Below are 13,328 nucleotides of genomic sequence, written 5' to 3' on the forward strand. Positions count from 1 at the left end.
CAGTTTCACAACACAACACAAAGAATCCTGTCATGATGTAACTCAACATATTAAAAGGCGTCCGATGAGGATAAACACGTTCAAAGTGAATTTTGATGCATCTGATCAATCCAAAAAGCATCTTTTGCTAACTGAATATCCCACAGGTATTTCTGCCGCCTCCTGGGTGGATGATGGATTAGGAGCAGGTGTGGTGTCGCCAACCGACCAGACCCCTCTAAACATTTGTCCACCCTGCCTTCACTGTGCCTTCACTGTGTATGCATCTGAGACAGACACTCTGCACCCAAAGTGATCAAAGGGAATAATGTGATTATTAACCATCAGATGACAAAGTAAAACCTCTTAAATCATTCTAAAGTCAGTTTTAAGCAGTAAAGAGGCGATAATCAGTGAATCGCTAATGACGCTATGAAATGACATGGTGCAGGAGCACATCAGTCTCAGAAGTGCTGCTGTGGCACTCTGATTGGTCCCCTGTCTTTTATTATGAAATAATGCTGAATTTATGTGAAAATGATTGTTGTACAAAAGCTTCTGATGACTGGAGTGCAGCTTTAAGCAGAAATGAGGTGATAATCGATGAATCGCTGCTGACGCTCCGAAATGACACATGCGCAGTGAAGACAGGGTGGATCGATCTTTAGGGGGGACTGTTCAGTTACAGACACCGGTGAGACAGTCAGTTTCTGCACAATGAAGTATTAAATCAGAGAAGTAAACCATTGCTTTCTCATTGTTTCAGAGCAGCAACATTCTAAGCTTAAATAATGCAGTCATACCTCCACACAACCCCATGGAAAGGAATTTGTAGGAATTAAGCTACAAAAGAAAGTGAGGTAGATGTTCCAGCAAGAGTAGGTGCAGTTCTCCGTGAGGGAGGAATACAGCATTTACACACAGATACTTAGTGAAACTGTTTAACAGTGGTAACACTCTAAAACTCAATTAACATGTTCACACATCCGCACAACCCTGCTGAAAGGATTTTGTATGAATGTAGCTGAAATAGTCTTCTTCCTAGTGTCAAAATTAATTCATTTTCAACCATTTATTTTCAGTCGCAGTGGCAACAGCGCAAGCAGCCCAAGTCCTGTAACTCTTCCTGGGGATCCCAAGGCATTCCAAAGCCAGCTAGGAAATATATAATATAATCCTTCCAGTGTGTCAAAATATGTGGGATTTTAAAGTTTCATCACTTGAAATGAACTTGTTTGTCTGAAATTACAATTTGTACAATAAAAAAGATAAATCACATCATTTACATAAGATATCAGTAGGCTATATCAAAGTACCAGAAAGCACTGAAGGCAGGACAAGACTGAAGTTATCTTCAATGTGACACTTTTTTAAAAGGTTGCTATTAACACAACATCACAAAATCAAATGTTTTCCAATCTTAGAAAAATGGACTGTGTTCCTATACTGCACCACCTCTAACAAAATAAAATACTCACTTGGTTTTTGTGAAACTTGCAACAAGGCTCGAACTTGTCAAAAACATCAAAGATATTTCTCTGTTGGACAAAAGAAGACAAATCATGTCTCAATAATTGTATAAGAAGAATATTTCACTTGTATGCAGTCACCCATAATGTGGTTCTAATAACGCACTTCTTTACGTCTCCGTTGGCTTCTGTCATCGCGAGCCACTTCTGAAGTTTTGCTTCATCAAGCTGCGAAACTGTCAGATCGGTTTCCAAAGTCTCGCAAGACAGAAAAACAAATTTAATTAAATTAAAACAAATTTAAATAAAGTCAGGCTCACTCAAATAAATGATTGAGGAATACAAATATTTTATTGTTTTTCTTTCAAATAAAAAAGAATTTATACATTTTGTTTTTGGATATGCACAACTGATTTCTAGTTAGTAACTCCAGCAGACGTACCTTTGCAGATGAAGTGTAAACAAAGTTTGCATTCCCTCCAGCTGCTATTTTTAAATCTGCTTTTTTTCAAAAAGACAAATAAAACAGATTCAGTCTTCATTTCAATCCACTTTGTCTCCAACATTTCGTTAACCGAAGTATTGCTTTGTACCGAAAGGGAGTTATAGTTCTGATCAAGTCGTCCAAATGTCTACTACACTTCATTTTCTACCCTGTGAGATTTTGTGACTGTAACATCAGGAACTGTTTATGACTGAAAAGTGAATCAAACACTGCAGAACCCAAATGACAGTGAGAAAGGCAGTGTAACTGAAAAGAGATCAGCTTTTTGTCATTGCTTGTGGATCTTTAAGTGTAATTATTAAAAAATTTAACTGATTTTTACTCCTCAGTCCCAACAGGCTGGAGGGGTATTATCTTCACGTGTGATGTCTGTCTGTCTGTCCGTCCTACAAACATTTCATTTCTAGATGATAACTGAAGAACTGCTGTAGTTATTAATCCAAAAATTGTATGATGGGTCTGGGTTGGGTAGAAGAAGACACCTGTCAACCAAGGTGGCTGCCATCTTGGTAACTAAAGAGCCACTGGAGGAATCGGACTGCAATTTCTGTGGTAGGCCTCTGGGGGATACAGGTGGGTGCTGATGACCATTTTGACTTTCATATTCCATTCATTAACTGAAAAATGCCATCAGGGATCATCACCACCTTTGCTATTGATGTTCAGGCAAGGTGCCTACACAAGCCTCTTGGTTTTGGCCTTGCTCCTATATCCAGTATGACCACCACAGCTGCAATCTTGAATTTCCATTTTGTGCATCAATTAAAAAACACTGCAACTGATCACCATTTTTTGCTGGGGATGTACAGATTAGATGATAGACCAATTTATTGATTTTTACCTGCTACATCATGCAATATGGCCACCACAACTGCCATCTTGAATCTGCATTTTGCAGCTCCATTGCAGTCGTTAGCATGAAACCTGATGGCCTCATTATTCCACGACAGTACTAAAGTACACAAAGTGTATGACATTCTTTAAACCTATTTGATGAATGCAGTAGCCAATCAGACTGGTCAAACAGTGTGTCAGCACAGTCCAAGCATCAAACAGAGAACATTTTCTTCCATCCTCAAACATGCCATCACTTTTTACCAACATAGTTGACAAATGTTACATGTTGTTGTTTCAGTGATTGGCACCATTCCAACACATGGGCCTCTTTAACTAATTTAGACATCTCACACATTTAGCTAAAGGAGGGGCCGGGGGGTACGGCTCACGACAGCAAGGCAATTTTTATGAAATATCTTTTACTATGAAGGACTAATTAGTTACACTTTGGTAATGATCTGGATGCAGACTGAGAAATTAGCAATACATTTGACAGTAACTCAAAATGTAATGTACATATTGTAATAATAATAATAATAATAATTTGAGGTCATGTGTTTTGCACAATTTATTATCAAAGACAATCAATCAGTTTGATTTGACCAAAGATCCAGATGTGTAAAACTGACCCTAGCTATGGTAGTGATCTCCTGCCTAGATCTTGTAGGGGGACAACCTTAAACATGCTCACACATCCATACCTTCAGGCAGTGCTGCAGCAGCATCAGTGGTCCATGGAAGTTGGACCATCATGGGAACCAAACTGCCCTCTTCATGTCCTGTCCCAAGCTGACCTTTAGCTCCATTGCCAAAGGCCCACACCTGACCTGAAGAACCCAGAACCAGAGTATGCCAGCTGAAGGACAAAAAAGAAATGTGAACTTTTACATAATGTCACATGTTTTCTACACCCCCATGGTGCAGCTAATTTTTCTAGCTAGAAAAAAACAACAAAAAAAAAACAGCAATATGAAAGGGAATTATGATCATTTTTAAGTGTGCATCCCAGTTTTTACCTGCCACATGCAATGTGTGATGCAGGTCTGTCCAGTCCTTGCACCAGTCTGGGTCTCACTTCATTAGCAGTAGAGTTGTGACCAAGCTGACCCTGGCTCCCCTCTCCAAATGTAAACACCTTACCATCCTACAAAATCACAGCTCCCTTTTTATCTTCAGCCAAGAATCTAGAGACTGTGTTACAAACAGGTACTGAGCAGACAAATAAACTAAATTATGTGGTAATTACATTATTATTCTGTAAATTAACCGAACAGTAACTTTCAGCGGAGACTGAAATTTGTACCTTTGTTAAAACAGCAGTGTGTGCTTCTCCACAGCTTATGAAGGACACTGCCAAAGGTCTGAGAGCAGGTACCATGCAGACATTAAACCTGCCTGATAGACAAAAAAAAACACAGACAGCATCATCATTTCAAAATGGTGACATTTTGCCCATATGTTACATCTAATCTGTACAAAATACATAATAATAAAACTAGTGTGTTGTACGTTGGGATCCACGGACTCTAGATTGGGTAGTGTTTATAAAATACGTAGGTAACATTTTTCAAGGGTGGTAATAAATTAAGCAATGCGTTGGAATGGCGTGTGAATCCAGAATGTTTTTAGAACCTTATGCCACGTTCACACCAGATGCCACGCGAGCGACGGGGGTGAGAGGTTGCCATGTAATCCCTATGGAAGGATGCGTTGTGGCGCCACAAAAGTCCAAGCCACATAATGCGACGTGATGGGTGCGAATAAAGTGACGCGAATAAAGTGATTTTGAGCGATTGCCGCGTTTGTGGCGCAATATCGCGTTGCATCACGTTGCGTTGCCCTCTTCCCCAAGTTGAAAATTCTAAACTTTTTCGTCTTGTCACAATGCCCAATCAGGGACTGAATATGTAGTGACGTGGAGATGTCTGGAGTTTATATTTGATGTGGACATGTCCTGTCTCTGGCAGCCAGCCTGTGAGCAGGACTTATGTCCCTTTTGTCCTTTATTTAACACAATTATGACAGAGTTTGAGGGGAGCGCAAGTAACTGCAGCAGCAGCCAGTTTTTTTTTTTGTTCACATTTGCACGCGCAAACGACTCATCTGTGAAGATAATTTTATTAACTACACAGATGTATAATAAAACAAATACTGGCTGGTTTATAACACAATTATGACAGAGTTTGAGGGGAGAGCGAGGAACTGCAGCAACAGCCAGTTTTTTTTGTTCACATGTGCGCTTGCGAACGAATCGTCCGTGAATATAATTTTATTAACTACACAGATGTATAATAAAACAAATGGTGACTGGTTTATAACACAATTATGACAGAGTTGGAGGGGAAAGCGAGGAACTGCAGCAGCAGCCAGTTTTTTTTTTTTCACATGTGCGCACACGAACGGGACAGGAGGTCCTCAAACTGGGTCCTGGAGAGGCGGAAGTACCACTGAAATCGGCCGTCATCCAGACGCAGCTCCTGCAGCAAATGATGAAACTCCCCGAATTAGGAACGTCTCATGAGGATGTTGTGACACCAGGGATGGCACCGCTGGTGACGTGTGTCAGCTTTCCACAACAAATAGAGCACACCAACTTGCTCCGTGTGATCAAGGTCCACCGTGTTGACTTGACGCCGAGCAGAATGGAAGCTCCACCTATTTGATGACGCATTGGGGGGGAATTTTCGAACACCCTGCGACACACCGGGCGATGGTGGTGTGTCCATCGCCAGGCGAGGGACGCAAATTTGTGGCGTCCCATGGCATCTGGTGTGAATGCGGCATAAGACCTCAACAATTTTTAGAATAGGAACACTTATTTCCTGCTAATTATGTAATTTTTTAATATTAATTTACTGTCTTAATGTATTAAGAAATTGTTTAGATTCTTGTTATCATATACACACTATTATTATTATTATCATTATTATTTTATTATTCTATTTTGTCATTTGATTTTTAAATGGACCACAATGGAAATAAATGTTTTCACTTTCTTGTGTCATCCATGTATGTTAACGTATATGCAATTATATGATGCACTTATATTGAACTTAGGAAATAAAATCATGTACGCACACGCTCACGCATTTAATATACAGATGATTTACTGCCCCCTGCTGGAATGATGTGTGAGTCCAGAATGTAGTTAGCAACGTCCATTGTTCAGTGTTGTTAGCGAATAGCTTCTCCAAAAACATTAGTCCTACCAACGTTTCGTTTTGGAGGCGTTCATCCTTGACCCAAAATACAAAAGCATACCAAAAGACAAATGTCAGCTCTCCCCAGTTTCTCTGTGATCTAAGCCAAACACATGCACGCACACAGGGGCCACTTGACTATTATAATATAGATGATGAAGACATAAAATCAAGTAGCAAAAAGATTAAATGATGATATCAGAAGACTCAGTCAGATCAGTGTCAGGCGTCTGTGGCACTGCTGAGGTGTTATGGAAGCCCAGGTTTGTTTCATATCGTCTTTCAGCTTGTATGAATTGTTGTCTCTCATCTTCCACTTGACAACAACATAAAGAGAATCTATGGGGTTCCAGTCAGACACGTTACCTGGCCAATCAAGTACAGTAGCACCACAGTCAGCAAACTTTACTAGTGTTTTTAACACTGAGGACAGGTGTTATTTCCTGCGTGACTATGTTGTGTGCTGTGTGTTGCGTAATACCTTTGACACCAGATACACAAGGGTTAAACTGGACCAGTTATCTCTTTAGTTGAAGATAACTTATCCACACATGCATGTTTAAACAGCACTTCCTATAACTTTCCTTCCCTGCAGGATTCATATTTAGCATTTGTAGGACTTGTGCAACTACAATCCAACAGCTCCCTCTAATGGACAAATGAAACCTTGCAAAAATATGAATGATGGTGGTGATGATATATATATATATATATATATATATATATATATATATATATATATATATATATATATATATATATATATATATATATATATATAGAGTTTGTTTTTTACCTTTTTCATCCACCCTGTTGAGCCCCAGCTGTCCAAATTTATTGGCCCCACAGCAGTACACGAGCCCTGACAGCGTGAGGGCCAGACTGTGGGCTCCTCCGGCTGAAATCTGGATCACTGGAATCCCACTCAGAGAAGCCACCAGGACAGGTGAGTACTGTGTTCTCACCTCCTTCCTCAGGCCCAGCTGACCATGACTGTTCAAACCCCACGAGAAGACATCTCCTCCTGGAAAGTAGGAAGCATTCAAAGTGGAGAAATAATTTCTCACATTCAGTTTTATGATAGCATGAGATATATATATATACGAGGTCTATTAGAAAAGTATCCGACCTTATTATTTTTTTCAAAAACCATATGGATCTGAATCACGTGTGATTGCGTCAGACAAGCTTGAACCCTCGTGCGCATGCGTGAGTTTTTCCACGCCTGTCAGTTGCGTCATTTGCCTGTGAGCAGGCTTTGAGTGAGGAGTGGTCCCGCCCCCTCGGCGGATTTTCATTGTCAGGAAATGGCGGAATGATTTGGGCTTTTTTTCCATCAGAATTTTTTCAGAAACTTAGAGACTGGCAGCTGGAAACCATTCGAAAAATTTATCTGGCTTTCGGTGAAAATTTTACAGGCTTCACAGAGAATAAGGAGTGTTAATACAGCTTTAAGGACGGCTTTAAGGACGCTCGGCGCGCCGCGCTCCGTGACGCCATCGAGAGCCACAAACCACTGGATCATTTCTAAACGGATGGCTCTGTGGAGCCGGACCGTCGTGTGCACTTTCTCTGGTTATCACAAGAGCTGGACATCAACTTTTTTCCGGCAGATTTCACTTTTAACAAGAGATTTTGTCATAGAAAGCCGAGCGGAAGCTTCACGCGTCACGATGGATTCGCTACTGGAGCGAGACAAAGGAACACCTCCGTTTTGGTCTCACAGGACGGCTTTGAGATGGCGTTCAGACAGCTGTCGGTGGTTTTTCCATCGAGTGATTATCCGAGAAATTGTGGATGTGCCTGGACATGCCAGAACATGTCCCGTGAGGCTTCATCACGGCGTTGCTTTGCGCCATGCGGCACCGCCGCAACGCGCGGAATTCCTCCGCCCGTCTGTCTCAATGTGCAGAAAAAGTTCTGATGTCCACGTCTTTTCACAATTCCTGTGCTAGTCAGACGACGTCCTGGATAAAACACAGCGTCCAGTTTGGAAATGAATCGCACATTCCACTGTTACAGGAGTTTTTGTCATGGAAAGAGGAGCAGAGGCTTTGCGCGTCGCGGCGGTGCCGCATGGCGCACAGCAACGCCGTGATGAAGCCTCATGGGACATGTTCTGGCATGTCCAGGCATATCCACAATTTCTCGGATAATCACTCGATGGAAAAACCACCGACAGCTGTCTGAACGCCATCTCAAAGCCGTCCTGTGAGACCAAAACGGAGGTGGTTTTGTCTCGCTCCAGTAGTGAATCCATCGTGACGTGCGAAGCCTCCGCTCGGCTTTCTATGACAAAATCTCTTGTTAAAAGTGAAATCTGCCGGAAAATGGTTGATGTCCAGCTCTTGTGACAACCAGAGAAAGTGCACACGACAGTCCGGCTCCACAGAGCCATCCGTTTAGAAATGATCCAGTGGTTTGTGGCTCTCGATGGCGGCACGGAGCGCGGCGCGCCGAGCGTCCTTAAAGCCATCTTTAAAGCTGTAGTAACAGTCCTTATTCTCTGTGAAGCCCGTAAAATTTTCACCGAAAGCCAGATAAATTTTTCAAATGGTTTCCAGCTGCCAGTCTCTAACAGTTTCTGAAAAAATTTTGATGGAAAAAAAGCCCAAATCAATCAATCAATCAATCAATCAATTTTTTTTATATAGCGCCAAATCACAACAAACAGTTGCCCCAAGGCGCTTTATATTGTAAGGCAAGGCCATACAATAATTATGTAAAACCCCAACGGTCAAAACGACCCCCTGTGAGCAAGCACTTGGCTACAGTGGGAAGGAAAAACTCCCTTTTAACAGGAAGAAACCTCCAGCAGAACCAGGCTCAGGGAGGGGCAGTCTTCTGCTGGGACTGGTTGGGGCTGAGGGAGAGAACCAGGAAAAAGACATGCTGTGGAGGGGAGCAGAGATCGATCACTAATGATTAAATGCAGAGTGGTGCATACAGAGCAAAAAGAGAAAGAAACAGTGCATCATGGGAACCCCCCAGCAGTCTACGTCTATAGCAGCATAACTAAGGGATGGTTCAGGGTCACCTGATCCAGCCCTAACTATAAGCTTTAGCAAAAAGGAAAGTTTTAAGCCTAATCTTAAAAGTAGAGAGGGTGTCTGTCTCCCTGATCCGAATTGGGAGCTGGTTCCACAGGAGAGGAGCCTGAAAGCTGAAGGCTCTGCCTCCCATTCTACTCTTACAAACCCTAGGAACTACAAGTAAGCCTGCAGTCTGAGAGCGAAGCAAATCATTCCGCCATTTCCTGACAATGAAAATCCGCCGAGGGGGCGGGACCACTCCTCACTCAAAGCCTGCTCACAGGCGAAAGACGCAACCGACAGGCGTGGAAAAACTCACGCATGCGCATGAGGGTTCAAGCTTGTCTGACGCAATCACACGTGATTCAAATCCATATGGTTTTTGAAAAAAATAATAAGGTCGGATACTTTTCTAATAGACCTTGTATATTTTAAAACGTAGAGTCTGCAACGTTTGTCATTTCGGCATTTACAAAAATGACTGTGCAACATGTGTGATCCTGGTCACTGTCAGTTACTCTCAGGTTAACCAGTTGCTGTTACATTGCAGGAAGTCCCTTAGTTACTGAACATTAATGTTACTCTTAAGTTACCAGTGGCGTATTTCCTCAGTTGCTCACTGAATCAGTTACCTCACAAAAGTACAGTTAGTCCACTAGTTTTACAGCTAACAACTCACTGATTGACTAAAACTTTGCATTGTACCTAATAACATGCAGTTACTCTGTTTTGACTAAAAGTTCTCAGTTATCCGAGTAGGACATACTGAAAAGTTCAAATTCCATTTCTCTCAATTTTGGGTTTGTGACTCGAGGATCCTCGGTTCAAATCCCCATCAGACCAGAAAACAAACAAACAAATAAATAAATCACCCAGAGTCCTTGGGCAAGGTCCTTCATCCCCAAGTTGCTTCCAGTGTGTGACATGACCACCCTGACATCAGCACAAGTGTGTTGGTGAATGTGAAGCATCAATGTAAAGCGCTTTCACCATAAAAGTGCTGTATAAATGCAGTCCATTTACCACTTACTGTCCAGGTACTTCTTGTTGATCTTCAAGATGTTTCATAACTTTTCCAAGCTACTTCTTCAGTCCAAAAACTGACCCAAAATACAGAATATTGTAGACAATAATGAAGTACAAAAGAGGCCTTTAAAACAATAATGAGTTTTTCTTTGATCAATTCTCATTGTGATGCACAAAGGTAATAATCAAGCGGCGTGCTCCCGTAATTTATGCTCTCAGCTTTCACATTATGAATATGTTTTGGGTTTTTTATTTTTCAGTGTGTACAGATTCCTACCTTTAGTCAGCGCCAGGGAATGAACATTTCCACAAGCAACCTGAATCACCGGCACGGGCAGTGGAATGGGCACCTGTCTGCATGTCAGTGACACAATCAGCAGTTACAACATGTAATATACACATCCAAACACACACACACACACAGCATCCAGAACATATTCACAGTGCTATTATGTTACAGCCTTAGTCCAAAATGGATATATATATATATATATATACGAGTATATACTGACTGAGATCTTACCTTGGTTTGATGCTGGTCTCTGGATTGGGGAACAGCCCGAGCTGCCCATCCTGTCCTGTCCCCCAGGAGTACACGTGTCCAGACGCACACACGGCCAGACTGTGGTCCTGACCACAGGCCACAGCAACCACCTGACTGAGTTCCTTCACGTGTCCTTTGACACAGAGTCACAGCAACATGTGCTTCAATCAAACAATCACAATCAGTATTCAGTAGTTCAAACACCCCAAACCTCTGATATGACAACAATTTCTGTCAGAAAGAGTCCAAAACACACACACACACACACAATAATGGTGCAGCTTAGCTAAAATTTCCATAAAAATGGTTTATTTTGTGATAAAATCATGGAATTTGGCACACATATTCTAAATTAACTAATGTTTATTTTCAGATATGGAGCCATCCTGGAGCTGACCTCTAATGAGCTACAGGGGTCAATAAAGAATTAGACAGGGGTCAAAATTTAAAAATGCTCCAATCAACATTATTTGTCTGATCATAATGATTCCAAAAAGGTATAGTTTGGACTATCTATGACTGAATTTTCTGGAGTTATGGGGTAAAAACAGCAAAAATGGTGACAAAGGTCACTTTCAGTTTGCACAGGGGTCAAAAGTTAAAGTTGCTCCAATTTTGGTAAATAATTATGCAAATTATTGGTTGAGTTAATAGCATTTTAAAAAGGCATAGTTTGCACCAAGTTTTATACTTAGTTATCATGTTATGGGGTAACATATGTCATACATCATAGAATGCAATAGACGTCGACTTTGTTTGACCTTTACTTTAGAAACCAAACAATCAACAGTCAAAACTATTCCATTTATTAATCCTTTTATTTCAACCAACAATTTGCATCACTTTTTACCAAAATTGGTAAAAATTCCGTATGTACCCTCCATCAACAACATGAGAACATTTCTCTAATACCAGCCTCTAATATGATGTAAAATGAAGAACAGGTGATTTTTATTTATTTATTTTTTATTATTTTTTTTACACAAGGTTCCTGCATTTAAAATGCTCTGAGACTTGCTTGTGTCCACCTAATGTGTCTGAAGGAAACTGGTTGTAAAAGTGATGATTTTCTGTAAATTCATCAAAGATTGTGTGCAGCATGTTGGAATAAGCAGGTATAGAAAATGAATTAATTTTATATCTATATTTTATTCATATATTTTGATTTCGCTTCCAGAAGCCATTTCTTCGTTGTTGTTTAATGCTCAGTAACTGGATATTTTATTAAATATTCTGGTTTTACTAAATTGTTTCTTTAGTTTTTTTTTTTATTTCTAAACATATTTTAAATTCTATATTTAAAAAGTAGGGGTTTGTAATAACGTTTGATTTGATTAAATAATGCCGGAGGCTGCTTGGACAATCTCTATTATGAAAATACTTTTAATGGGAACATATGTAAATATGGAAAAACAAAACAAAAAAAAAGTTGCATTTCAAGTGAGTAAAAAAGAGGCTGAGGAGTTGAGGAGATTCCAGTTTTCCAGCTGCACCTGAACGCGCATGAAATCCAGTTTGTTTCTAACTTTCGTTGTCTGGAGCGATGGAAGGAAACGAAACCGAAACCTAATTTACTCGAGTCTTTCGGCGTGAACTGGATATTTTTACTGCAGCAGTAACCCTCAGTGAATTATCCACTCAACAATAAAAATAAATTGTGATTACAAATATTAGAGGCATGTTTTGTTTGTTTGTTTAAATTTATTTATTTAATTAACTTTTATACAAAATCCTGGCCTGACCCACCTGGCATTTTTGGATTTTTTGAGTTTTTTCTCCCCAGTTGTCCTTTGGAGTTTCGTCCACAAGACAAAACGGATCCATCTCTGCTGAGAAGTAAAGTGTGCTGTTCCCCACAGCAAACCTGGGTTATAGAGTCCGGCACCGTCCATGAAACCGGACTTAAGGCTGTCTGTGGACCGGACTGTCCACTGGAGTTGTCCCCCCAACAAAACAGCTGCATATTGGCGCATTGACAGTCTGCAGACTGACGGAAACGATGAAGCGCTCTGAGCTTTAAACTGAAGACGCGTTCCCGTGCTGTCGGAGATACGACACTCACATCAGAAATGCGGATGGGGATTCATTCTTCCCCTGCTGCATGTATAAGGAGTGTCAGTATGAGGTAAATTCTCAAACACAAAATACTACTTTTGTTATTTAAAAAAGCAATTCGTGACTTGGTTTTGACCAAAAGCAACAGATACATAATCAGTAGCGCATACAACAGAAATTTACAAAGTTACAACTTTACTGCAAGTATTTGAATGCCGCACGAGAAGTGAAATCTCGTAATGAAAATTATTATTATGCCGATTTAATTCTACAAAATAAATACGATTTATTGCAATTTACATCTGACAGAGTTGTGCAGGTCTGGTTTGTCAATTAGGTGAAGTGACTCAAATATTTGCACTTAAGTATGAACAAAAAGGTAAACAAAAGGAAAAAAAAAAAGTGTTCGGGTCGCCACAACAAGAGCATTTATAAAAAATGTTTTGCTCCGAGATGAGCTGATGATGAGAAAATATATACTCTGTGTATATACAGTACAAATAAGTATTGGTTTTATTTTCACAGAAATGAAACTACCAGAGAGTACAGAATGTATCATCATCATCATGAACTCAGACTGAAGCTTAAAGAGAACACTTAAATTGAAACAGCATTAAAATATTTTAACAGTCAAATTTTTTATTTTAAAAAATCGTGCTTTGTACAGGAAATGTCATCTTG

At 40.4% G+C, this 13,328-nt stretch overlaps 1 protein-coding gene across 2 annotated transcripts in view; it reads right to left on the reverse strand.

The window, feature by feature from the left end:
* Nucleotides 1-12,564, reverse strand: part of LOC117509652 (probable E3 ubiquitin-protein ligase HERC6) — a 37,860-nt gene extending 25,296 nt beyond the window's left edge. Inside the window, exons 1-10 of one of the 2 annotated variants that reach the window (XM_034169398.1) lie at nt 12,339-12,564; nt 10,572-10,725; nt 10,326-10,402; nt 6,787-7,014; nt 4,094-4,185; nt 3,807-3,934; nt 3,492-3,646; nt 1,891-1,946; nt 1,615-1,706; nt 1,458-1,517 (exon numbers count right to left, since the gene is read on the reverse strand). In XM_034169398.1, coding sequence (XP_034025289.1) covers nt 1,458-1,517; nt 1,615-1,706; nt 1,891-1,946; nt 3,492-3,646; nt 3,807-3,934; nt 4,094-4,185; nt 6,787-7,014; nt 10,326-10,402; nt 10,572-10,725; nt 12,339-12,555 — 1,259 coding nt within the window. In that variant the 5' untranslated portion in view covers nt 12,556-12,564. Of the gene's footprint in view, nt 1-1,457; nt 1,518-1,614; nt 1,707-1,890; nt 1,950-3,491; nt 3,647-3,806; nt 3,935-4,093; nt 4,186-6,786; nt 7,015-10,325; nt 10,403-10,571; nt 10,726-12,338 lie in introns of both variants that reach the window. The other variant, XM_034169397.1, reaches the window with a different exon arrangement.
* Between the last annotated feature and the right edge of the window lie 764 nt (nt 12,565-13,328).

This window comes from Thalassophryne amazonica, chromosome 4 (genome assembly GCF_902500255.1).
Source record: "Thalassophryne amazonica chromosome 4, fThaAma1.1, whole genome shotgun sequence".
Taxonomy (NCBI): domain Eukaryota; kingdom Metazoa; phylum Chordata; class Actinopteri; order Batrachoidiformes; family Batrachoididae; genus Thalassophryne; species Thalassophryne amazonica.